The 27027-nt window shown below is 43.3% G+C and overlaps 1 protein-coding gene across 3 annotated transcripts; it reads right to left on the bottom strand.

Moving 5' to 3' along the window:
• Positions 1–7443: 7443 nt before the first annotated feature.
• DYRK2 (dual specificity tyrosine phosphorylation regulated kinase 2) lies at positions 7444–26319 on the bottom strand. 3 transcript variants are annotated; one of them, XR_004250902.2, is made up of 4 exons: positions 25922–26319; positions 25156–25304; positions 16250–17995; positions 7444–7661 (listed from the first exon to the last, which is right to left on the bottom strand). XR_004250902.2 is itself a non-coding variant. In XM_032170677.2 (3 exons), the coding sequence occupies exons 1-3, from the start codon at positions 25968–25970 to the stop codon at positions 16388–16390; spliced, it is 1806 nt and encodes a 601-aa protein (XP_032026568.1). In that variant the 5' UTR covers positions 25971–26319; the 3' UTR covers positions 15407–16387. The 3 variants fall into 3 exon arrangements, 2 of the variants coding, with proteins under 2 accessions (XP_032026568.1, XP_032026569.1); XM_032170677.2 differs by lacking the exon at positions 7444–7661 and having other exon boundaries at positions 15407–17995; XM_032170678.2 differs by lacking the exons at positions 7444–7661; positions 25156–25304 and having other exon boundaries at positions 15407–17995; positions 25922–25973.
• Between the last annotated feature and the right edge of the window lie 708 nt (positions 26320–27027).

Raw genomic sequence — 27027 nt, 5'->3', positions numbered from 1 at the left:
GTGAATTGATTATCTTACAGTGTTTTAGGTTAAAGATTCAATACAGTTCTCACTAGGTTACAACCAAGGTGTCAATAGGACCTCATTACCTTTGCCTCCTTCCGCTTTTAAGGATTACATTGGACCCGCCTGGATAATCCAAGCTCCTCTCCACATCTCAATGTCAGCTGATTAGCAACCTTAATTCCATCTGCAACTTTAATTTCTCTCTGTTATGTGTACTCAGTGCTCTGGCTACCATAACAAAATACTGCAGGCTGGTGGCTTAAACAACAGACACTGATTTTCTCACAATTCCGGAGGCTGGAAGTCCAAGATCAAAGTGCCAGCAGGATCTGTTTCTGATGAGGCCTCTCCTTGGTTTGTAGATATCTGCATTCTTGCTGTGTCCTCACATGGTGTTTCCTCTGTGCACATGTAGAGAGAATGTGAGCTCTGATGCCTCTTCCTCCTCTTATAAGGACACCAGTCCTATTGGATTAGGACACTGATATGGTTTGGCTGTGTCCACACCCAAATCTCATTTTTTATTCCCACCTGTTGTGGGAAGGACCTGGTAGGAGGTAACTGAATTATGTGGGCAAGTCTTTCTTGTGCTATTCTTGTGATAGTGAATAAGTCTAATGAGATCTGACACGCTCTGCCTGCCGCCATCCATGTAAGATGTGACTTGCTCCTCCTTGCCTTCCTCCATGATTGTGAGGCCTCCCCAGCCATGTGGAACTGCAAATCCATTAAACCTCTTTTCTTCCCAGTCTCAGGTATGTCTTTATCAGCAGTGTGAAAATGGACTAATACAGTACATTGGTATTGGTAGAGTGGGGCGCTGCTGAAAAGGTGCCCGAAAATGTGGAAGCGACTTCAGAACTGAGTAATAGGCAGAGGTTGGAACAGTCTGGAGGGCTCAGAAGAAGACAGGAAAATGTGGGGAAGTTTGGAGCTTCCTAGAGACTTGTTGGATGGCTTTATGCTGATAGCAATATGGACAATAAAGTCCAGGCTGAGGTGGTCTCAGATGGATATGAGGAACTTGTTGGGAACTGGAGCAAAGATAATGCTTGTTATGTTTTAGCGAAGAGACTGGTGGCATTTTGCCCCTGCCCTAGAGATTTGTGGAACTTTGAAGTTGAGAGAGATGATTTAGGGTATCTGGTGGAAGAAATTTCTAAGCAGCAAAGCATTCAAGAGGTGACCTGGGTGCTATTAAAGGCATTCAGTTTTACAAGGGAGGCAAAGCATAAAAGTTTGGAAAATTTGCAGCCTGACAATGTGATAGAAAAGAAAATCCCACTTACAGAGGAGAAATTCGAGCTGGCTGCAGACATTTGCATAAGCAACGAGGAGCCATATGTTAATCATCAAGACAATGGGGAAAATGTCTCCAGGGCATGTCAGAGGTCTTCACAGCAGCCCCTCCCATCACAGGCCCGGAGGCCTAGGAGGAAAAAGTGGTTTCGTGGGCTGGTCCCAGGGTCCCCATGCTGTGTGCAGCCTAAGGATTTGGTGCCCTCTGTCCCAGCCATGGCTGAAAGGGGTCAATGTAGAGGTCAGGCTATGGCTTCAGAGGGTGCAAGCCTCAAGCCTTTGTGGCTTCCACGTGGTGTTCAGCCTGCGAGTACACAAAAGTCAAGAATTGAGGTTTGGGAACCTGTGTCTAGATTTCAGAAGATGTATGGAAACCCTTGGATGTCCAGGCAGAAGTTTGCTGCAGGGGCAGGGCCCTCATGGAGAACCTCTGCTAGGGCATGTGGAAGGAAGACGTAGGGTGGGAGCCCCCACACAGAGTCCCTACTGTGGCACCACCTAGTGGAGCTGTGAGAAGAGGGTCACTGTCCTCCAGACTCCAGAATGGTAGATCCACTGACAGCTTGCACTGTGTACCTGAGAAAAGCCACAGACACTCAATGCCAGCCGATGAAGGCAGCCAGGAGGGAGGCTGTGCCCTGCAAAGCCACAGAGGCAGAGCTGCCCAAGACCATGGGAACCCACCTATTGCATCAGCATGACCTGGATGTGAGACATGGAGTCAAAGGAGATCATTTTGGAGCTTTAAGATTTGACTGCCCTGCTGGATTTTGAACTTGCATGGGGCCTGTAGCCCCTTTGTTTTGGCCAATTTCTCCCATTTGGAATGGCTGTATTTGCCCAATGCCTGTACTCCCATTGTATCCAGGAAGTAACTAACTTGCTTTTGATTTTACAGGCTCATAAGCAGAAGGGACTTGACTTGTCTCAGATGAGACTTTGGACTGTTGACTTTTGAGTTAATGCTGAAATGAGCTAAGGCTTTGGGGGACTGTTGGGAAGGCATGATTGTTTTGAAATGTGAGGACATGAAATTTGGGAGGGGTCAGGAGTGGGATGATATGGTTTGGCTGTGTCTCCACCTAAATCTCATCTTGAATTCCCATGAGTTGTGGGAGGGACCTGGTGGGAGGTAGTTGAATCATGGGGGCAAGTCTTTCTCATGCTGTTCTCGTGACAGTGAATAAGCCTCATGAGATCTGATGGTTTTAAAAAGAGGAGTTCCCTGCACAAGCTCCCTCTCTCTGCCTGCCACCGTCCACGTAAGATGTGACTTGCTACTCCCTGCCTTCCTCCATGATGGCGAGGCCTCCCCAGCCATGTGCATCTGTAAGTCCATTAAACCTCTTTTCTTCCCAGTCTTGGGTATGTCTTTATCAGCAGTGTGAAAATGGACTAATACAAACAGCATCCTTACAACCTCATTTAACCTTAATTACTTCCCTAAAGGCCCTATCTCCACATACAGACACATTGGGGGTTAGGCTTCAACATATGAATTCTGGGAAAACACAATGCAGTCAAAACATCATGCAACCTAACCTGTTCACATGTTCTGAGGATAAGGACATGGACATCTTTGGCCAAGACATTGTTCTGTATGCTGTGATGCTGTACTTTGAATTGCAAACCCCTGATGGTGATACGCTCGAGGTCAAATGAGGGAATCACGGTAAGTCTGAGCTCAGACTGGGTGAGCAGGAAGAGGAGAAAGACACTGTGTAGGACAGCTGCTCTTTTGCCTTTTTTCCCAAAGTGGTTATAATAGAAGCTTGGGCCACTTCCAAACAGAGAACCAACCTTCCTCTCTGGCACTGGTTCATGGAATAGCAACATGAGTGCTTACTCAGAGTAAAAGGTGGAAGTGGCCATGGTGTCAGGGCCTCTAAACCACGGGATTATCAAAATGGCAGCACTGTGGTGGCTCGCAGGTGCCCAGAAGTTAATCTGAACACTATTAAATAGTGTGTGCTGAGTAGATCCTGGTCAGGGGCCTGGGGGTCAAGTACTCCATCCTTGGTTTTAAAATTCTCATTTCAAAATATCAGGATGCATGGATCAGACAAGAAATAAGCGCAATGTACTATTTGTTATAAGGGAGCATGTCTTGAAAAAAGTCCAGAGAGAAGCTGATTCCCAGAGTGGGAAAAACCTCTCATCTTTATGTTCCCTTTTTATCATTTGTGAAGGTCACTGGCTAATCAGACCATTACTCATCATTTGTGTGTCAGGACACACAAGAATGTAGCCATCTTGATAAAAGGCCTCACTGCTCTCAAAAGGAAATAATTAGCCTAGAGGGTAAGAGACTTGCAGATTCCAAACCTAAAAGGAGATAGGGAGTATCTGAAATAGGAAAACAACTCAACTGCAGCTCCCTTCTACCTTGTCATCCCAGGGAGGCCACCTCTTATTGCTGGCCAGAGGCTTGTTAATGAATGTTTACCCAGAAGTAGCTACCATTCTGATATCACCCAAAAGATCAAGCACTGAAAATATAAAAGAAAGGAGACTAAGATGATTAAGAAATACTTTCTGTCCTTTTCCCATACCACTGAAGGCATACACACATATGGACAAATATCACATTAAAGAACAAATTAGTAAATTATACTATGGCCGGGTGTGGTAGCTCATGCCTATAATCCCAGTACTTTAGGAGGCCGAGGCAGGTGGATCACTTGAGGTCGAGTTTGAGACCAGTCTGGCCAACATGGTGAAACTCTATCTCTACTAAAAATACAAAAATTAGCCAGACGTGGTGCCACATGCTTATATTCCAAGCTACTTGGGAGGCTGAGCCAGGAGAATCGCTTAAACTTGGGAGGTGGAGGTTGCAGTGAGCCGAGGTCTTGCCACTGCACTCCAGAATGGGTGACAGAGCGAGACTCCATCTCAATAATAATAATAATAATGATAATAATAATAATAATAATATGATATAAAAGCATCTGTGCTCTTCATATTACACAGGTTTGTAAAGGAAAAACCCAACCACCTATACATTAACTGAGATCTAGTCTCAGCCATATCCTGAACACAATGTCCATGTGTCAAGACAAGAATTGAAGCAATGCACACTGAAATAGAAGTCTATTATTCAGCCACTAAACTGCCCCTTCCTATGCCTATAGAATTTGCTAATTAGCAATAAGACATTGTTAATCAATTATAGCACTGTTTTCTGCTGAACCCTGAGGAAACTGCATAATCCTAAGGCAGGGTTCTAGGCAGCCACTACCAAGCATTCAAGGTTGGCACTAGAAATGATACCTATTTGCCTTCCTGGCATATAACATTTCTAATTTCTCCCTCTCCACTGGCTTCTTCTTTACTTCCTCCAACACACATAAGCCTTTATATTCAATAATAAACAGTTGTGGAAAGCCTACTGCATGCCAGTGCTGTTTAAGGCAATAGGAAATACAGAGGTAACAAGAACTAGCATAATGTAACTTACACTTATTGAGGGAGACAGACAATAAACAATCATTAAATAGATAAACAAGTTTTTTCCAGACACTGATCAGTGTCTTTTTTAAGACACTTAAAAAAAAAATAAACAGGGTAACGTGACAGAGAAGGACTAGGGGTGGGGGAAATGGGCACTGGTAGAGTGGCCAAGGAAGTACTATCTAAGCAGATAGTGTCAGATCTAAGTGATAAACAGTAAGACATTAACCGCACAAGGAGAGAGGGCAGAGGGGTTTCAGCAGAGGGAGCAGGAAGTACTAATGTCCTGAGGCAGGAATGAGACAGACATTCAGGAAACACACAGAAAGCAGATGTGGCTGGAATGCACTGAGCCGGGGAAGAATGGAACCAAATGACGTTGGAAAGAAGCAGGAGCCCAATCGCAAAGGGCTTTGAAGGACATGTCAGGGAAATTACCCATGTTATCCTTAGTGTGATGAGAGGTCAGTGGAGAGTTTAAGTAGAAGAAAGCACCAGACTGATTAATTACTTTTGCCTACCTGGAAAAAATGCTCACTTGCTCCACCTTTGCTCATCATCTTTCTCTCCATCTCCCCACATTCAGGCCAAGACATTCATGAGTGGGCCTGTACCCACCAAGCCATTTCCTCACCACCAGCCTCCAGGCACTGGGTACTATGTTCCACTTCCTGCACTCTCTCCAAAACTCCTTCTCAAAGGGTTCTGATGGCTTCCTTTGTGCACATCTCTCTTGAACCCCCCTCCTCAAGCACTTCACTCACTCACAAACTTTTACTGAGGCCCTGTTTTGTCCCAAACCTTATGTCAGTCCCTGGGGATCGTACCTTTATGTCAGCAAGAAAGAGTCCCTGGCCCTCAAGGAACTCAAAAGGTGACAATTAAACCAGCCTGACCACTCAATTCTAAGGTCTATGAAAGTAGGCACTGAGATGAACATGGGAGATGGCAGGAGCCTCTCAGTTCATCTGATGAAGGCTGAGTGAGGGGGACAGGCAGGGCAGAGGGAGGAAGCACAGCTACTTGAGACATGGGGACAGCAGAAGTGAGCCAGGCCAAGGAGAGGGCCATATTCCAGTTGGTGGAAACCAGAAGTGAGAAAGTACCTGGAAATGTAGGAACTGGTTCACATGGTTCAACAGGCCAGGAAGCAAATTTCCTCCCTATTATTAAAGTGCTCTGTTTACTTGGTCCATAGCAGTTTTCTCTTGGTTTTATTTATTCCTTATAAATGTTTTTCTTTATAATAATGTATTGAGTTTTTAAATATATTTTTAAAATATGAATGGTCATTGTGAAAACTGATGAAAAACATATAAGAAAATTAAAATTAGTAACAGCTATCTGTTAATACATTGCTGTATTTCTTTCTAATTCTTTTCCCAATGCCATCTCTGCCTCTGTCTTTTTGCTTTGGTAGGGAGGACATTCACTTGTGTGCCCCCCTTTTTTTGTTTAATATTACACTGTAAACGTATTGTTCATAATTCATATACTTATAATTTATTAAGCAATCCTCTGTTAATAGATACAAGGTTTTTTTCTAAGTTTGTGCTAGTAGATATGATTATTCTTGTACATAACTCTTTGTTTACATCATGGATTTTCTGATACCAATTTCTGGAAGTAGAATCAACAGGTAAAAATGAACGAGCATTTCTAAAGCTCCTGGTACAAATTACCAAGTGCCCTCCAGAAAGACTCTGCTAATTATGCCGCAGCAGCATCGAACGAGTGCTTTATATCCCTCCACACCCTTGCTAGCAATAAACATGGTGGTTTAATTAATTGTTGATATTTTGTGGGTTAAAAATAAACTCGTGGCTTTAATTTTTATTACTTTGATTTATAATTTAAAAATTTTTTGGTCCATTTATGTTGCTCATGTAAATTTTTTGAAGGTATTATTGTCTCTTTTTTCCACTGGAATATTAGCATTTTTCCTACTGATTTTAAATGTCCTTTATAGATTAATTACATGGCATCTGTAATTTTTACATAGTCACACTGTAAAGACACTTTTTTTCAGCCTACATTATTTCAATTACAAAAATAGCAACACAACTGGTATCCTCAGAATCCTGCGTAGCCTTATCCCCACCTCACTTCACTTCCTAAACAGAACTTCTGGTGGAGGACCATTCTTCTATCAAATGATCTCTCCCAACTCCTCCCAGATGGTTAGAAGTCCTCTGTCTCATGGAGTGGCACCATCTCCATATGGCTCCCCTCCAGTTTTTCTCCATAGGAAACCAGAATGATTGTTTTTTGTTTTTTAACTTGTTGTAAATGCATCGATGGCTTCCTGGTGTAATCAGAATAAATTCCCAGCTCCTCCAAACGGTCTGTGTGGCCTTCTCCAAGGTCCGGCATTGCATTTCTCTCCCTCCTTATCCTGCACGAGCTTTTCCCTGGCTCACCAGACTCCAGACTTGCAAGTCTCCACCCCGTGCTCTGGCCTGCTCTTCAGCTCCTTCCTCCTTCAGAACACCACATCCACGCCACTGTGCCAGAGCGGCCTTTGCTGACCTCCCAGTCTGTTATTCTTTCTCACGAATCTAGCTGCTTCTTCTCATGCTGGGCACTGCTTACAAACTATAAACATTTTATGATTGTCTGGTTAACAAGTACCTCCCTTACTAAAATGGTATCTTCAGACATCACTTGTTTTTTGTTTTTGCCGGTGTGTGCCCAATGGGGAGCACGGAGGGAAACAGGGGAGAGGATTCCGCTGCCTTCTCAACTCAGTTCTACTCACCTTGCAGTTAGCAGAGAGATTGCCAGTGTTAGCTTTTTGTAAGGGTGATCTTGCTCAACCTCAGCTTATAGAGGACTTTGTAGGGGCAATGACATCTGGTCTGGGCTGAGTCTCACAGGATGAGGCAGACATTGGCAAATGCACTCTAGACAGAGAAAGCACACGTGTTGTGGCTACAACATGGCACATTTGAGAAAACCACAGGACAAGGCCTACCTTCCGAAGAAATTATTCTCCCTTCTTCACCCTGCCACAAACCCAGTCTCTTTGCCCATCCTTTGCATTATGCCAAAAATTATACATGTAGGTGCTCAGTAAATACTGGATAACATATAAATGAATGATTCATGACATCCCTCAGTTAAAGCAATTTGCTTCTCCTAGAATATCCTTTTTCTCTCTCTCAATCTGAATTCCATCAAGACCTGGCTGGATACCCACCTTCTTAAAGTTATTATTATCCAAGAGCAACACAAATGACCTGCACTTATTCTGAATTTCATCTTTCAATGTTCTAAACTTAATATTTTCTGTCTAATCTTGTCTTCCTAATTAAACATAATGTCCTCAAAGGCAGTGATTGATCTCCTCCTTCTCCTCCTCTTTCACTTCTTATAATTTTTTTTGTTTGTTTTGGTAAACTCAAATATGCCAAATCCAAATATACCACCTTACAGAGTAAAAGGTTAATTTCTATGAAAGGAAGGGAAGAAGAAAGGGAGGGAGGGGGAGAAGGAGTTTGCCTTGCTTGCTCTTGAGCTCCTTCCTCCTTCAGAACACCACATTCAACCACTAGGCCACAGCGGCCTTTGCTGACCTCCTAGTCTGTTATTCTTTCTCACGAATCTAGTTGCCTCCCTCTCCCCCCCTCCCTTCTTCCCTTCATTCATTTTAGTCTTAATATAAAAACTTAATATGTAAAATCCCCCCACCCCATTTTTACAATCTTTTTAAAATTTAAAATTTCCTTAAAAGAATTTGAATGAATTAATAAACAAGATTCTACTCAAAGGCTTCAAATCTTCAGCAAAAGATAGTGTATCAGTGCTTCATACTTTGTAACCAAAGGCATTAATTTGCAACCCTTCCTTTTCTGAAACAAATAAGATACTGTGATTCCTTTTGATGCAATGTAGCAAACCAGACACAAATAGCAACAACAACTTTTCAGATACAAAGAGACATCACTGTTATTTCTACCTTAATGCAGATGGGCCTGGACTTATGAAAGGGCTACTTCCTGATAAACCCACCCGAAGTTGAAAATGTTGTAAACTGAAAGTGCATTCAATACCACATAAACCCATCACAAACTCAAAAAATTTTAAGTTGACCTATTGTAAATCAGAGAGCATCTGTTTTTCTGTATCCTTACGAGCCCTCAAATCCATTTTCTTTAAATGTTCATCCCCATTCCGCGGGCCAGTCTGCCATCTCTTGCAAACACTTCCAATTGGGCTTCCTTCATCCACTCTTACCCTTCTCAGTACGTTCCTATAAAGACAGCCAGGAAAAGCCAATCTGCTCATGGCATTTCCTCCTCAAAAATCTCTTGGTGGCTGCCTTGCTTATAGGGTAAGGACCAAAATCCTTAATAGCACCTACAGGGCTTGGCATGTTCTGGTTCCCAACCACCTCATCACCTTCGTTTCACACCAAGTTATCTCATTCTCTGGGCTCTGATCACGTGGCCCTGCCTTCAATTGTTCACCTTATTTCCTCTAGCTACAGGGTCTCTATTCATGCTCTTTATTCCTCAGCTCAAAAGCTATTTGTTTCCTGGGGAGGCCATCTTTGATCCATACAAGGTAACATTGCACACACACTCAGCACAACGTGCTTTTTCTTCACAGCACTTATTACTTTGCAACTATGCAAAGTATTTGTTGTGTAAAATATGTATTTGTTCATATAACTATCCATATAATGTTTGCCTTCCCAACCAGTCTAAAAACTCCCTTAAAAAGGCACTGTGCGTTTTGTTCAGCATTATATATCCCTAGTGCCTACAAGATTCGGGGCTATAGGAGGCTTATTTAATAAATATTTGACAAATAAATGCCATCTGCATTTTTTATATATATACTTACAGCTACCCTAGCCAAAATTCTGATAAATTCAATCTTACAGACAAGGGAAATTAAGTAGGGTATTCCTCTTCAGATAAAAAGATGACAAATTAGCCCAAATTTACTCATACATTTATTTGCTGCAGGTCCACATAAATGGCTTATAATTAGTTACATTTCTCCCAAAACAATTGAAAACAATTCAATGAGTTTTACTTAAATGATTTGGGGCTTTTCATGGGCTTTTGCTTTGCAAATAGCATACTTCATTTTTACAAATGAAGAAATAGCTTTAATATATAAAACTCCTCAAACAGGAGGGGAGATAAATTGGGATAAAAAGCAAGGAAAGACACAATATTTTAGTTTGTAAAATTGGTTTATTTACAAATTGGTGTTTTAAAATTGTATTTGAAATTTTTATTTTTATATATTTCCCTGGCAGGCATTCTTTATTTTCTTAAATATGGAGGCAAAAGATAGGAAACCTGAGTAAATTTAAGAGATTTACCTGCTGCTACAGTCAGTAAAATTTAACTTTTAATCCCTGAGAATCAGTAAAGTGTCAAAAATAGTATTTTCATACTTTCAAATGTAAAAAAAAATTTAAGAACACAGAAAATAAAGAATGAAGCTATTATAATTAGCCTCTCCACAAATAACAATGAGAAGTCACTCTCTTACAAATTAACTGAGGGTGTGTGCACATGCATTAAGTTATTAGGTGCACTTAAGAGACTACGATGCTCTAGTCCTCAACTTTTTAGTTTGTCCCATTTGAAAAATATTCCTGGAAACTGATGGAACTTAAATAGAAATGCCCATTGCTAGCTCAACTTCCCTCGCTTTCTAAACTTTTGTGTGTTGTGTATTATGGATTTTCCCTTACTGTCCAAGACCAAAATTATCTGATTATAACCTAAGCCTCAAACTGCAATGTTTCTGTAAAGTCACTTTGGAGCAAGTCACTTCAGTTTCCTCAAATATCAAATGAGGATAATTATAGCTCACAGGGATGTATAAGCATAAACTGATGTTCATCCAACACCATGAAATCTCTAAGGAGCTTTCTATGTAAGGGGTAATGCTCTCTGGAACATGTGATACAATCATAATATATTCTTGCTGCTCCTTATGACAGATGACTTAATACTCCTAAAATGTCAGCTTTCTTCAGAAGAGTTAGTATTAACTCATTATGTTTCCTCATTAAGCTTCCTTGAGACACATGGGAATGGCAATTATGCTCCCACCCCATACATATATGAAATTTACCACAGATATTAAGGATGTGACCATAGCAGAATAGTAAGTCAAAGTCAAACCAAATAAGGAAACAAACCAAAGACTTTGCAGTAAGATGCAATTTTCTTATGTATGGGCAACACACTGGCAGTCATTTTTCATTTTGGACAGTGCTAAGTATTACTAATGACAAGCATTTATTTGCCTAATAACCCAAAGGAAATGAAGTGTAATTCAAACTTAAGAAAAAAAAGAAAGCCACAAATACCTTCCTCAAATCCCTCTTAATGCTCTTTTCAAAACACAAAGTAGTCAAATCAATTTCCCCTTCTAACAGACCAACACCAATGTCAACTAGGGACATTTTCTAGAGCTAGTTTGAAGGCAACTTTGAAGTTCCAAGAATATTTATTTGTGTAGCTGTTGATTCCAAAAGGGATAGGACTGTAGAGACTCAAACAGAATAGCACATTGATCAATTTTTAAAAGAGCTTTTGAAAGATCTGATAAAAGGAAAGAGAATGAGTAGGAACTATAATCTCCTGACTGAGTCTGTCATCAGATCTGGACAATAAATTTTAAATTGACATTGCCACTTTAGCACCAATTTTCAATTCTGTACATAATGTACATTTCTTAACACTTACATTTCTAAATATATTGGATTTTGGGGTTAGTGTGCTGGTTGGGTTTTTTGCACTGGGTGTGAACTTTAAGAAGCAAGATTAGCAGTAACAAAAATCTATGGCCCAGGCCATGACGAGGCAGTTGGGAACTGTTAGAGCATTCCCTTGTTTAAGCATATCCCAGTATTGATGCAGGAAGCCACACTAAGTAATTCCTTGGCTGTTGGTAACAGTAAGGAAATAAATAATAATGTGAGGTAGTTCTTTCCACAAGAGGGAAATATTTGACTACACAATATCCCTGCAATGTCTGACGAATTACTAGAGCATCTGCTTGCTGTCATCTGTAAGTAAACTCTTAGCTTGGTATTAACTGAACTTGACAAATCATGAGCTAACTGCAGTTCCTAGGCCTTATTTTCTGAGCCAACCAAGGCAGGAGACACTACCACACAAAAAAATGTGAACCATAGAGACCACCAAGCACAAAAACTGCAAACTCATAATCATTAAAAAACATTGGGTGGAACTGGTTAGAGCACATTAGAATAATTTACCAGAACTTGTGCAGAGAAAAGAATGAAGACTGGTGGGGAATAATTGACAGGTTCTGCTCCCCCAGCTTAACTATCATCGTGAAGGTTAAAATAAAAGAAGATACGAAGCTCTAGCATAATAAAGAACACAGCAGAGGCTATATATAAAAAAGTTACCATAAAAATCTGACAGGTAAAGGAATAGAATACCCTAGGAAAAGCAACAGCTACTTACTAAAACCTTTGTTTTTCCACTTGGAATCTGCATACTTATATTGAACTAATAAAGTATTGCTATGAACAAACTAGTAGAATGAATTATTTTAACTTCTCAAGACCCTGATATAGAGCTATCCATTTTGCATTCTAAACCCTCTCCAGGCTAACTGACAAAGGATAATACCAGAAATAGATCAGGAGTTAAATTATAGTTAGAAAGGGGAGAAAAGTAAGGTAGGACATTAAAATTTTATTCTGAAATTATCTCTGGCCACAACAATAAAATTTAACAAATATTCACTAAACAGTCTTACTCCTGTCATCAGCTGTATAATACATACAGTATCATAGAACTGGCCACTAGGATTAAAATCCACTAGAACATATTTAATGTTAAGTGGCGACAGCAGCATCTCACAGAAATTTTTACATACATATATACACAGTCCACATTCAACCATTTTCACATATTTTCAGTACACACAGTTGCAGCATATTACAGTCACGTGTCTAAGTTGTTGCTCGATAAAAATCCAAGCCACTGCCTAGACATAACTGTAGCAGTTGAGCTGAGTATAATTACAATAATTTCGTATATGTCCATAGCAGAGAGATGTACAAGCCCCTAAGAAACAAAGAGTTCACAAATACTTTTTTTAATGCTATTACAGCATTATGTTGGGCAATGTTAAAACCTTTACCGAGACCAGATCAGTTTTTTTAAAAAGTCTTCTGCTTACCAGAAATATTTTTGATGAAAAAAATTACAAAAATGAATGCTCTCCTTAAAATAATTCACACTTTAGGATTCCAATATGGCCCAATGCTACTGATGCCTAAAGTGTTTTCTAACATTCTGATGGAGTCATTTAACACGACCCCAAACCACCCATTAAGTTTAAAAGTGGCTTAAGTGCCTTGCACCCAAATTGTAAAAATCCCTGGCCATCCTTACTAGAGCCAGGCACATATAAAAGGAATGCACTTTGGTTCATACCAAATGCCCTGGGATTAATCACACTATAAAATTAAATGGTTTGAGGTAAATTTTTACAAATACAGTTGATTTTTGTCTAGTGTTAGCATAACAAAAAAAAATGTAAAAATCAGTCTGATGTTAAGATACAACAAAGACCATCTTTAACCCCTTAAACATAGGAAGTCCCTGTGTTACACTACCTGATGGTTATCTTTTTTCAGTGCCTGAAGATGAGTCATGCCTTATGGATTCTATTAAGGCCTGTAAAACTAGATATTTAAGACAGATGTATCTTTGCAGAGATGGGTTCCGTCCTTACTGACCAGTATTCAAAGAGTTAAAGAGGCCAAAAAATGCATGCCCTACAATATGGCATTCAGAACAAAAGGCACATTGTTAACACTAAGGGCACAATTTCTCCTCTACTGTTAATCTACAGTGTCTTGCACCACTCTGTTGTTCCACTGCTGTAGCAATATATTTAAGTGGTAATGAACACACTGGTGGTGCAAGAAACAGCCAAATGAGACTGCCAAAGACAAGACAACACTGTGCTATTCCTAAATCTGAAAACAGCTCAGACATCCCCAGACAATGGTAACCTGTGAGACCAAAAACTGTTTCCAAGCCAACTCCTAATAGCCTATCAGAGCCCTTCATTAATTTATGTTTTAAAATCACAAAGATGCAACATTTTTCTTTTTTTGACATGACAATCAAACTAGAATTTTATTAAAGCAGCTCTATCACTAAATGCTGAAATGTGGCAGCTCTTGTGAATAAAAAAATTTCACTGTATTTGGGGGAAAAAAAAAAGCCCCACAGTGCTGCACATTATTACAGTTTGGTATAAAAGTTTCCGGTTTCCATTTATAAATATAGTCCCAAATTCATTGCTGGCATCTTAAGAACCAGTTTTGTGCGGTGCGAGAAAGACAAGCAGTATTAGTCCATTTATAAATTTTCACATGTATCATCTTTTTATAGGGAAATTAATAATAGCAGGCTCAGGTTTGTATATTTAAATGTAAATGTGAAGATAACTGGAAATGGAAGAGGAGCATTAGAAGAGGAAAACAGCATTATATGTTTTTATTGATTTAATGACCTAAAGAAGCTAACCATCATTAAGAGGCTGGTGGTCTTACAAAGCCACCAAACCAAGTCTTATACTTCTCATGCCTTTAAGCCAAAATATAATACACGGATCTTTAAATTCTATAAGCCATTGATTGGGAGTATTGTCACATGAGCATTATTTAAAATGTAACTTACTAACATTATTGCACTTCCACAGATTACACAGAAATGTGTATAATATGCTAAAGAATTTGACTAAGGGAAAAGAAGCTATAATTTCTAAACACAGACAGAAGTACAAATTAATTTATCAGTGACACCTTAAATAGTAAAGCAAATATCTATCACTATTTTAATAAGCTAACCTTATTCCTGGTTTTTTGGCAAATATCTGAAATATTTCCTGAGCATTTTTTTCCACCATCAACCAACGAAGCCTAAATTAAAGTGTTTTTTTCAAACCTTTTTTTTTTTTTCTTAAGATAAACTGTAGGATTATTATTAAAGAACTTAAATGGAAACTTTCTTGGCCTCACTGGGGACCATGCTTTTAAGTACTTGTACATCAATTTACAGGTAACACAATAATCTCTGTGCATATATAAGCTTACTTATCCTAATCTGTACTACCCAAAACCTATTGTCCAAACAGGCAGAAATCTTTCTATATTTAATTGCACATACTAAAAAATTTTTTTCACGTGCCTTGAAATTGATATAGATCATTGCTCATACATTAGTGATAAAATACTGAAATTTTCACTGTGAAAATAATTATTATTCAGAGAAGAAAATATTCTTTTACCAAACTCTCAGTTACTTTGCCAGATAAAGTGTCATTCCCACAAAAACAATCAGTGCAATCCAAAAGAAAGTAAAATAAAATAGAGGAATGCTATCTCTGGGGTTCTTCTAATGATACGAAGAATAAGTCAAACCATTTAACTTGAGGTTGAACTTTTCCTCCTCTAAACGTGTTGTTAACATTGGCCTTACTGAACAGCCAAAGTGACTTCTGTTCGTCAAGAGGATTTTCAACCCTCTTTCTTTTTAAAGAAAGAGTTGATAGTTTCCCAGGCTGAGAGAACCTTACAGTGGCACCTGAAAAGTGTGAACTCACTCTAATCTGCTAAATCTTCTTTGGAACTATGGAAATCCCCACCTTAAGTAGCTAGGCTGCTGTTTTTTTAATTGGAATATGAAACAATGGTCATAATCACAGCTGAAATGTCTCTTTTCCATATTAACAGTCTGGGATACACAGTTGAAGGAAGACGACAAACTAAATGCAAACAACAGATGTGTGGTATTAAAAGAGGAACAGAGAGGAGAAAAGCAGAGAAAAGGGAGGAACAGTTCATGGAATATAATTCTAAATTTAGGTGCAAAAGCAACTCTGTAATATGAGGCTTCTTTACAAAACAGCTCACCGATCATACTAGAAAATTTGGAGGAACACACACGTTTCCATTTCCATTTACCCACTAAAAGCTGCTTTGCCGGCTTTTAGAATATCAGAATGCTAACTGGGCGGTTTAAACCTTGGGGATCTTATTTTGTATTTGAGCACTAGAGAAAAATCTCTAAGGTACAGTTTTTCTTAGAATATCACTTTCATTCTGATCGTTCTCCTCCCACTACCCCCAACACCCAGATTAATTTATGAAAAACGGAAGCAGTACATGCTACACCTGTGCATGGACCTGGAGCATGGAGGGAAAAGGAGGGCCTTAAGGGGCTGTCACCCTGGGGAGGATATAACATGAACCATAAAAACATAGTGAATGTCTTTGACACCAATCTGTAAATGCGTGGCAGTCATGAAGTAATCAGTGGCCTGCCACTGATGTTATTATTCTGCCACGCTAAATACAGTAAGGCTCATTGTACTTTTAGAACACAAAAAGTTTCTGAAAGTATAAAAACTTAAAGCATTGTCCTCATGTATTTTATAAAAACAAAATGAAGAACTTTCTTACATTAAAATTAAGTGCTGAAAAGATACAAATGAGTAGAGTTATTGAGCAAATAAAAACAGGTCTGAGCTACTCCTTTTCAACCCAATAAGGCTCAGTAATGTTGTATCTTTCAGGTTACCAGCATCAGGGGACATAAGCTCAGCTAACGAGTTTTGGCAACACTGTCCTCTGCTGAATATTCCCATTGGCATCTGTCATCTGCGCCAAATTAGTCCTCAGTTTGGAAGCTGAGCTGGAAGGTGGAGGTAACTTGGATATGGATGTGATAGCACCGGTGCTCTCAGTTATCCTTTTCACTGACGTTTTCTCCCCAGTAGGAGGCTTTGGCAACCGCCTCCTCAGCCAGGGGTGCCGCAAAGCCTGGCCTGGGGTCATGCGCACTGCAGGATCCCACTCTAAACACTGTTTTAAGAAGTCAAGGAAAAGGGGATCGTCACACCCCTTCAGCGCGTTCCCCCACTCTCTGCTCTCCGGTGGGCCCCTCAGTTTCCCCCTCCGCGAACGGCCTCCGTTGAGGACCACAGAGCCATCTGAGAGAGTCGTGACAGTGCAGTAACGGGGATAACCCTTGGAGCTCACAAAATTTTTGGCTCGTTTGGATGCATCCAGCAGTTTCTGCGAGGGCATGCCCAACAGTTCAATCATACAGGCCAGCTGGTCCCCTTCATCTTCCCCAGGCAAGAGCGGGTAACCCGTCAGGAGCTCTGCTAAAATGCAGCCCAGGCTCCACATATCAATGGGCATGCCATACCTAGCCCCAAGGATCACCTCTGGAGCCCGGTAAAAACGCGACTGGATGTACGTGTAGACACGCTGATGCTCGTAACAACTGGAGCCAAAATCAATTACTTTAATACCGCTTCTACCCTGCTGCTTTAACAAAATGTTCTCGGGCTTAAGGTCACAGTGAATTATTCTGTTTTTGTGCAAAGCATCCAAGCACTGCAGAATCGAGTGGGCAAACTTGCGAACCAAAGGCAGGCTGAAGCCCTGGAATTTATTCTTCTTGATGAGCTCATAGAGGTTCATGCTCAGCAGCTCAAACGTCATGCAGATGTGGTTGCGGAAGGTGAAATTCTCCAGCATATGGATGACATTCATTGTGTTATCCTTGTCCTGCTTCCGCAGGTGTTCCAGGATTCGGATCTCCTCCGCTGCTTGCCGGTGGAAGCGCTTCTCATTCCGCACCATCTTTAGGGCCACGTGCTGGTGGACTTTGTGATCGTAGGCCTTGACCACCTGCCCAAAGCTCCCCTTCCCAATGACCTTGAGGACCTCATACCTGTAAGCCACGTGATCGTGGGGCACCTGCACATATGATCCCTGGTCATCATCATAGCCACCATTGTTGGGCCCACCTGTCATGCCCTGGCGCTTCTTAGCATTTAGACCCAAGAAATATATTTCAGGGTAGCTGAAAATCTCATGGTGTTCGAAGGCTGTGAGTTTTTGCATGTATTGCTTCATTGCTTGTTCAGGTGTCATGGGGGTGGCTTTCACCTTCCCCATGCCTTCCATGGACTTTAGAGAGGTGGAGCTCCCCTGCCGTCTATGAATGCTGTCCAGCTGCCGCTCTGGCACCACTGGCAAGCCCGTTTTGCCCACTGTTGTAAGCCCATTTGGTTGTGTCGTAAGCACTGTCCGCTTGTTACTATTATCCTCAAACAGCTGTTGAACCTGGATCTGTCCGTGAGCGTGGCTGCCGACATGCAGGTGATCATTCATTGTGTGCTTACTGCCGCCAATCTGGAATTTAGACAGGAAATATAAATAAAAAAGAAGTGGTGTCTGTTCAAATGGGGTATAAGTAACCCCCAACAACAACACCCCCCCCCCACCTCACCTTTACAAAATCCCATTTGGTTTGAGTAAGGGCCACAAAACATGTGGTCCTGAAAAATGGACCTCATAAATGCCATGCCTAACAGACAAGTTGGTTTGCTGTACATATTCAGGGTTCCCCACGGAGGCAGAGACCATAACTTTATCATTCTATATCTAACACTTAGTATAGGGCCTGGCACATCATAGGTGTTCCACTCAATCCACATTTGGTATAAAAATGAAACAGGATACAGAAAAAAACATGCAGACATAAGACTCTATGTTGGCTCCTCCATCCCCAGATCACAGCACCTTTCATATTTCATCTAGTAGTTTATTAACATGAAGACAGGGACCATGTCTGTCTTGTTCACTACTCTTTCCCTAATACCTACAGCTGTATCCTGAAAACACTTCATCACCAGTATTTCCTCTTTCCTTGAAAATCTGATGAAACCTAAGTGCACACATGATCCAGTGACAAAAACAAAAACCCTGTGTTTTTAGACTTGAAAGATTCCCATGTAGATATGCACCACAGTATCTTATGAACCCCTAACCTATTTTTAAAAGTTTCCAGGCTTTACTAACTGTAATAACCATTTAAGGCATTCAGTCCAACAAACCAAGCAACGACCACACTGTTTGGCCTTCCTCCGGAGGGGTCAGTGGCTCAGCTCTCTGAAGATGTCCATTTCCACAAGCTGCTGGGATACTCAGGTTTCCAAATAGGAATCCAAAGAAGCAACCTCTGTTTCAGGTATGTATGCCATCCCTGAACATTCCTGTCTAAATTCTATCAATGGTGTGAACCAAGGGACCCCAGCCCTCTACTGAGAATCTTCTTGGGATTTCCTTTAAGCATTATGGCTGCTGAGAGGCAAGGGGTAGGAGACGACTTGGCAGTCAGGATCCTCTCCCAGTTAGGAATTCCTGCCTTGGACAACCCCAAGTCTCAAAGCAGCCTGGTAGGTGATTTTTGTATGAAATCTTACATCACCTTGTCATCACAATCCACCTCATTCAGTCAACCGGTATTAACAGAAGGCTGGCTGCCAAAGTGACAGAGTGCCTGCCCTCCGGGAACTTACAACTAACTAGATGAAGTCCGTTGCCATCAGTATCCTATTATCTCCTTTTAAATCCTACCTTTGGGGCTTTACATACTACTGAAAGAGCAGAAGGGCTCTGTATATGTAACACAGTAATTCAAAAAATGATTTGGGAATACCTGGATTATAAAATGAAATTCCAACTCCTTCTTACTAGCAGACCAAGACGTTCACATTGTCTTTATTGGATACATAATACGCACAATGACTATGTGGAGTGTGAGCTTCCTCTCTGCCCACTTCTAACTAAAACAAAACAGAAGACAATACTTGGGGCCTGTCTGACTGTGACTTCATAGGCTCAGGGATATCATTTCTTAGACTTATAACTGAGCTTTTTTATCACACTCATAGATGATTCTCCATGCTACGTGACCTTATATTCAATAACAGTAGCTAGAAAGGTTATTTTACCCTTGTTCTATGCCAAAAGGAGGGCAGTCCATAAAAATGAATCAGGCAAGTCTTGGGCATATATAAAAGAGGTACAGGCTTGTCCAGTGCTTTTCTTCCCCAGCCTTGCTCTCTGCACCCTCTCCTGTCCACTGTGGTCTTTCAAACTGTAGAGAATAAAGGGGCCTGAATCAAAATATCTCTCTCCTATAGAACCATTATCTTCAGAGTGGAGTGGTGATATTTTAGAAGAAAAATCCACATTATCTGTATACATGTAATGAAAGCATAAAGCTCTTCATTAGGACAAAATTAACCTTGGGGCTTTAGAGATTTCTAAAAACACAGCAAAGTAAAACCAAGCCTCAGAAATTTACTTCAAGCAATTTTTGTGTTTCACATAATTTAATACATGGTCACAAATGTTTTAGTAACTAAAACTAATGAGACTGCCAAGAAACGATCATCTTCTATATCTCCAACTGCCTTCTCTTGGTCTCCTTTGCAGCATCAACTACTACCTAACCTTAGGTGATTCAAGAGTTCCCCAGGGTTCAAGTCTCGATTCTCTTGGCTTCTTACTCCCATAACCCCCTGCAACTGATCTTGAACACAGCCAGGGCTTCAGCAACTGCCCATGGCCTGATGTTTGCACATTTGTTCCTTGAGCTCAGACCTGCCAAGGTGCTATCTCCTGAGTGGAAGACACACATATCCAACTATCGATCAGTTCCCTCTCGCATAAGCAACTCAAACTTAATTCATGATTTTTCTAACAAACCAGTTTCCCGCTCCCATAATCCTCGATTTTGATAAAAAGAAGGCTTCCCCTCCATGTGTCACTCAGGCTATCCACTTGTGAATGGATCCTCTGCACTGTGTGCCTGGAAAACCTCAACACCTCCCTCACCTTCCTAAGTCACCAAGATGATGCATCATTACTATCCCAGGCCCTTTCCATCAACACTGCCTCATCTCACTCTCCTGATGTCTTTCACTGGGACAACTGAGGCGGCATCATAACATGCCCCCTTGCTTCTAAGTCTAGAATTCCTCAAATCTCTTCTCCATAGTGCTTTTAGAGTCTTATTTAAAAGTCTCAACCTGAGACCACTCTTGCTTTTGCCCAAGGCCCATGGCTGTAACCTATTTCCATAGCGAATGCAAGAACTTACCAGTAAGAACACAAGGCTCTAAAATGTAGAGGCTAAATGATCTGAGTCCTTCTATTCTCATCAACTACTGTCACTCTTCTCTCCAAGAGGAACAAAGCTAGATAGCCCAGGACCCAAAAAACACCATGCACTTTTACACTCCTCTGCTTTTAGTGAGGTCACATTTCATAATGGTAGATTTTTAGTTAGACACACATTAAATGATCCAGCTCCACCACTTACTAAATGTGTGACCCAGGGCAATTTATTTCATCTCTGTTAACCTCAGTGCCCTTGTCTGCAAAAAGAAGGTAAGGAAGTTACCTCATTAGGGCTATTAGAGGGATTAAGTAAGGTAATATGTGTAAAGTGCTTAGTAGTCAGTCAGTGAGAGCATTATTATTGTCCTTTCCAGATGTTTCTTGGAATCTCCTTTCTCATACCTAGGTGATTCACCCTTTAACACTTACCTCTCTTTACTGCAATTGTTTTAACATCAGATGTACTCATCTGGCTGTGAGCAATTCCAGGGCTGGGTCCCCTCTTATGTTTCTAAGTCCTCATTAACATAAACCCAGGCATATAGTAAGCCCTCAATAAATATCTTTGGGATGGAGGAACACATGCCAATAGATCCTCCTTATTAACTCTTGCCTCTCTTGGAGTTGTTCCTGAGAACTACATTGTGTACCTTCATAAGGAAACATGAAGTCAAGGCCCAGGGAATTGAGAAACGTCCCTGGTGACCTAAGTCACAAGACGTTAGGCTTGCAGTGCATCCGCACAGAGTTGGAGGCCAAGGACCTCCAAGCATAAAGTACCTGTAGCAGACACATCAATCAAACCATGTATAAAACACTTGCAGCAAACACATCAACCAAACACCTAAAAGCAACACATGCAATCTTAAAAGCTTTCCAGATGTTAGAGATTCATTTGAGAAGCTCTAGCAAAAGAAGACTTTGAATCTCAAACATTGCAGGACTCTAAAATCACAATCAAGCTCAAAAGCACAATTAACTGACTTATAAAAAATGGGGCAGAGAGCGGGGCGGGGGTGCTGAGGGACTGGAAATGCCAGAACATTTCCAGAATACATATGTCAAGACTACATCATAAACTTAAGGATACTAAAAACCTCTCCCTCCAGCTCAGCCTCTGGAAGTCTGAGATCATGGCTTATTCCGATATGCCAATGTATAGCACAGTGTGTCACATTTAAAAATACATACTGAGGCCGGGTGCAGGGGCTCACGCCTGTAATCCCAGCACTTTGAGAGGCTGAGGCAGGTGGATCATTTGAGGTCAGGAGTTCATAACCAACCTGGCCAACATGGTGAAACCCCATCTCTACTAAAAATACAAAAATTAGCCGGGCATGGTGGCGGGCGCCTGTAATCCCAGCTACTTGGGTGGCTAAGGCAAGAGAATCGCTTGAACCCCGGAGGCGGAGGTTGCAGTGAGCAGAGATGGTGCCACTGCACTCCAGCCTGAGCAACAGAGTGAGACTCCATCTAAACAAAACAAAACAAAACAAAAAATAAAAACATAATGAATACAATTGTTAAAATAGCTACAATTTATGGGTTTGAATCGAGAGACCCACAAAGGCTTCCTTGATCATCAAATACTTTGGTATTAAATATTATATAAAAACAATAGTCTAACCAGTTTGGTAGTTTACATTTCTTCCAATAAGAAAATGGCAAACAGCAGACATTTCACTGTGATAATAGTCTTGCGCATTTAAAAACTTTTCTGAAGTCACCTTAGAAATGCTGTATAGTATTATGGTAATAGAATTGAGTCCAAAAAGACTGGAATTTTAGCTCCTCCTCAAACATTCTGACAGTCTGTGTGGACCTGTCAGCAAGAAAAATGTCCACTTTTTCTTCTTCAAAATACTGCCATTTTTTAAATGTGTATTTTAATTTGAATTATTTTATAAAGGTAAAACTGATAACTGGAGAGTGTTTTACATAGTAAAACAGCTACAAAAGTTAAACATATTTTAATATTTTTGACTTTAAAAATACTTCTATTAATAACTGCCAATTAACATTAATAGAAAAATAATAGGAAGTAAGATAGTGATTGGGTGCACTTCTCTCTCTCACACAAACAGAAATAACTAAAGTGTAAAACAACTCATGCATGGAGATATAAAATAAAAGGGCAATGGACTAGATAAATTCCAAAGTTTATAATCTTTATAATCATATATTTAACCTGCCTACTATATCACCTGTAAGAGAAAATGTGGGCAAGCTCCTATGACAAGATCATTTTTATCTCCTTGATTCATTCATATCTCCCCCCATTCATTCTAGAAGTTCTTCCTAGGTATAATTACTCTGGAAATAACAACTAAAAATTTATAAAAATCTGACAGACATATGGGAATATGGATCTACAAAGGTTCTTGCATTTATAATGAGGCTAGTACAGTTTCCTAGAATTAGCACTCTCCATCAGTATATTAAAACTAGATGCAGGAGGATGTAGGCTTTCACTCTGGCCTTGATATGAACTGGCTGGGGAATCTTGATGAAACCAGTTACCTTGTCTGAGTCTGTTTACTCATCTATAAAGTGAAAGAATATAACCAGATAAACTCTGTGGTCCTTGTAACCTTTCCTGTACTATGAAATCTGCGATGTTATAGAAATAAAATCAAAACTAAACCACCATCGAAACCCAAATTCACACCTTCAAAGTCAAGCATCTAATAATTAACAGCATACCGAAGTTTACACACATGTTAAAAACAAGTAAATCTGGCATATGCCACAGCAAAATACAGGCCTCCATTATGAGGAGTACTGAGAAGCACATTCACATCCTTCCTTTTCTGGTGCACCACAGGCTCTCCCTCCAGTGGAGACTTGTCGTTTTATCTACTTTCCTTACATGTATTTCAATTGCAAAGAGGCTCTGATCAAGCAAAGCCCATCCTTACAAAATTGGAATCCACATGCAAACCAAATAGTTCTTTTTCCAGCTCACACCATGTCATGTGATTACATCAACACACAGAAAAAAACTGGGTATTACATTTTACAAATTGTCAGATGATCCCAAACAAAAAAATCCAAACCCCTAAAATCAATGGCAGTTCCTTAACTAAAATATCACTGTGACAAGAACACTTAACAGTAACATACAGAATCATCCACCCTACTATACCATCCACAGTCCAACACAGGTTGGTTAACTTCTGTGCAATGAATTCCCAGCTCCTGGGACCAGATATGTCAGGATAGACAGACAGAGGGAGGGGGAAGATAATAACAGCAACAAAACATTTTCCTACGAAACTTGCACACATCTCTCCAAGTCTAACAGGTGCAACTACAGTCTAGACATCCCCTCACAGTTCTCTGACAAACAAGTTTCCCCATAACATATGTCCCCAGAGCTACTCCCCTGTAGGCCGGAGATGGCCTTTTCTTCAAGAATTCAGTTTTCACTTGGCAAATAAAACCAATCCCTAGCAGGCATCCCTCACACTGAACCATCTTAGGCTGTTACTGAGGAAAATCCAATCGGGAAAAAAAGACCTCCAAACCATCACCTCCTCCAAGTGCAGACCTCCTCCAGGCTGGCCATCACCATCAAAGGGTGATTCCTCGGAGCTGAGAAAAGGTACATGCTGAAGTCGAATCCAACTTGCCAGTCTCCGCAGCCACCAGCAACCAGTCCCACGCTGGCCTCTCCCCTCCCAGAGACCACAGCACCTGTTAGGTGCTTTTTCTTTCCCACCTCCAAAGCAACGCTTGCCCTTTCCTTTTGAATAATGTCCAACTGCACAATCCTACAGGGGTGGCTTGTTTTGACTGCTGCGGCGGCTCTTATTTTTGTTAATGTTAATTACAATTTCTGCTGTGCTCAAACCTGTAGCACTCATAAAACATGCTTACACACGCGGGGGACAATTGGCGATGTTCCCTGCTGGCTAGAGCCAGGCCTGGGAGGCTCTTTGGGGGATCGATTTTCCGGGCAGGCCGGTCTGGCTGTCCCCTAACACATATCTGTTTCTATAAATACCCACTACCCACGGGGAGGTGGGGGAAGGACAGAGATGTTTACCGGGTCAGGGAAGGGAACTCTGGGATGCAAGGCCGAAAAATGAGGAAAGAAGGAAAGCAGCACGGAGGAAGTTCCTAGGAAGAGGAGCTCATGGGTGGGCGAGTTCCGGAGGGGAAGTAAGGGGCCCACGCCACGAATCTTCCTTTGTGGCTGCAGCTTTGGGCTCGCCCAACTTAACCAGGGCGGCGTCGAGGAGAGGCTACCGGCCCGGGGCGTGGGGCTGCATGTATCTCGACCCCTCTTCTCCCGGCGTCAGACCCCTCCAAGTCCGGGTGCTTCGGCCTGGGGCCCCTCCCGCCCCCACCGCCCGGGCCGCCCGCGGGCTGGGTCTCACCGTGTGGGCTGCGGCGGCAGCGTTGCTGGCCCGGAGAGGCGGCAGGGCGATGGGGGAGGGCGGGCCGGTCCCCACTCCGCTCCGGGTGGCCCCCGCACCGAGCCCCGGGGAAGCCTGAAGCTGACGAACGGCGCTGTCCCCACCTCGGCCTGGAAGCCACGTGCGGGAGGAGACAAAAGAGGGTCAGGGGGGAGAAAGTCACCCAGACCCCCCCCCCCCCAACCCCACTGGGCAGCGACAACCCTCTTCCAGGGAAAGACGGAGGAAGAGACCGGGGCAGTAAAAACCGGCATTCGGGTCACGGCTCCCCAGCGCACACCCACGGGCGGGGCATGGGTAGCTGCAAAGTTAAGTCTGGCCCTGGCGCGCGAGTTCACGACCCGGCGGGGGAGCCCGGCCGCTCCGGGGCTTGGCGGCCCACGTTGCAGACGGCCAGCGGCCGGGAGGTGGGTTTGGACAGCTGAGCAGGGAGCCACGGCCACACCAAGCCCCGGGCAGCGCAGGGCGGGGCGGCAGGCCTGGACGGTCCCCGCCCGGGCCCCCGGCAGGCAGAAGCCTCTTCGGGCGGAGGTCTCCCCTCGGAGGGGCCTTCGGGGCCGCGCACAACCCTGCATGGAGCCCGGGGCGCGTCGTCCGCCTGGGGGCTCCCCCGCGCCGCGCCGCCGACTTTGTTCGAGGTCCCGCAGGCAGCGGCCGCCCGCGCCACAGGGGCTGCCCAAGGCCGGCGGGGGTCCGGGGGGGCGGCGCGGCGGCACGGCCTCCTTACCGGTCGGGTAGGCGGCGGGAGCGGCGGCCGAAGGTTTCCTGGTTAACATGGCCGCTGAAGAGGAAAATGCATTTCAGGGCTGCCGTCGCCGCCGCCGGTCCTGCTACTTCTGGCGGCCGCCGCCGCCGCCGCCGCCGCCTCCCGGCCGCCCCTCGCGCGGGTCCCCGGCGCCTCGTCGCCGCCTCGCGTCTGCTACAGCCAGACACACACAGTCCACTGCATCCCCTCGGCCCGGGCCCGCCGCCGCGAGCCCCCCGCTCTCCTCCTCGCCGCCGTCCTCCTCTTCTTCGGGCGGCTGCAGCACCCTCCGGCCCGTGCACATGCCTCGCCCTCCCCTGCGCGCCGCGGGCCTCCCCGTCTCCCTCACATAGGGGCGCGGGGAGCTGGAAGCGGCACGCGGAACGGCCCCCCCCCCCCCCACACCCCCGGCCCGGCCCCCCCCCCCCCTCCCACCTCCTGCCCCCCCCCCCCCAGGCCCTGCCCCCGCTCCCCGGCCCCGGCCACCACACCCCACCCCCACCCAATCTCCTCGGAGCCGCCCCTCCGCTCCCCGGAAAACTCGGTGGCCTCCGCTCGCCCTCCTCCGCCCCCTCCGGCCATCTGCACTGCTCCCCTCGGCTCCACTCCGGCGACCTTTTCCCCTCCCCGTCCCCCGCGGCGCCCCTCCTCTGCCCTACAGCTCAACCTACGGCTGCTGCTCTCCGGCCGAAAGCGCCGCAGAGACCCCTCCCCTGCCATGCGCACCCCTAAACATAAATGCATTTTCAGCTCTTCGAACTGAATGGCTGCTCACAGACAGTACTGCGTCCCCGTCCCCCCATTCTCGATCCCAGCGACTTAGCCACTCCCCTCCCCCCAATTCATCATGTAGATAACTTAGTTGTGCGAGGGTCACCTCGGAGAGTCAAGTCCCGGGAGGGGCGGCCGCTGAGCTCGTTGACCCTGAGCAGGGGCGAAAGAGGGGGCTGCCCTCCCACCTCCGCCACACACCCTCCCCGGTTTACTGACACCAAGTGACCGCTCGCCAGTCGCTAGGACAAGGGGAGGCAGAGAGGCGCGTGTGGACGGCAGCTGGGGAAGCAGTTGGCTGTGGGTTGCTAAGCAAA

Source organism: Hylobates moloch, unplaced genomic scaffold (genome assembly GCF_009828535.3).
Source record: "Hylobates moloch isolate HMO894 unplaced genomic scaffold, HMol_V3 SCAFFOLD_12, whole genome shotgun sequence".
Lineage (NCBI taxonomy): Eukaryota > Metazoa > Chordata > Mammalia > Primates > Hylobatidae > Hylobates > Hylobates moloch.
The sequence above is the reverse complement of the archived record's forward strand: the minus strand, read 5'-3'. Positions and strand labels throughout refer to the sequence as shown.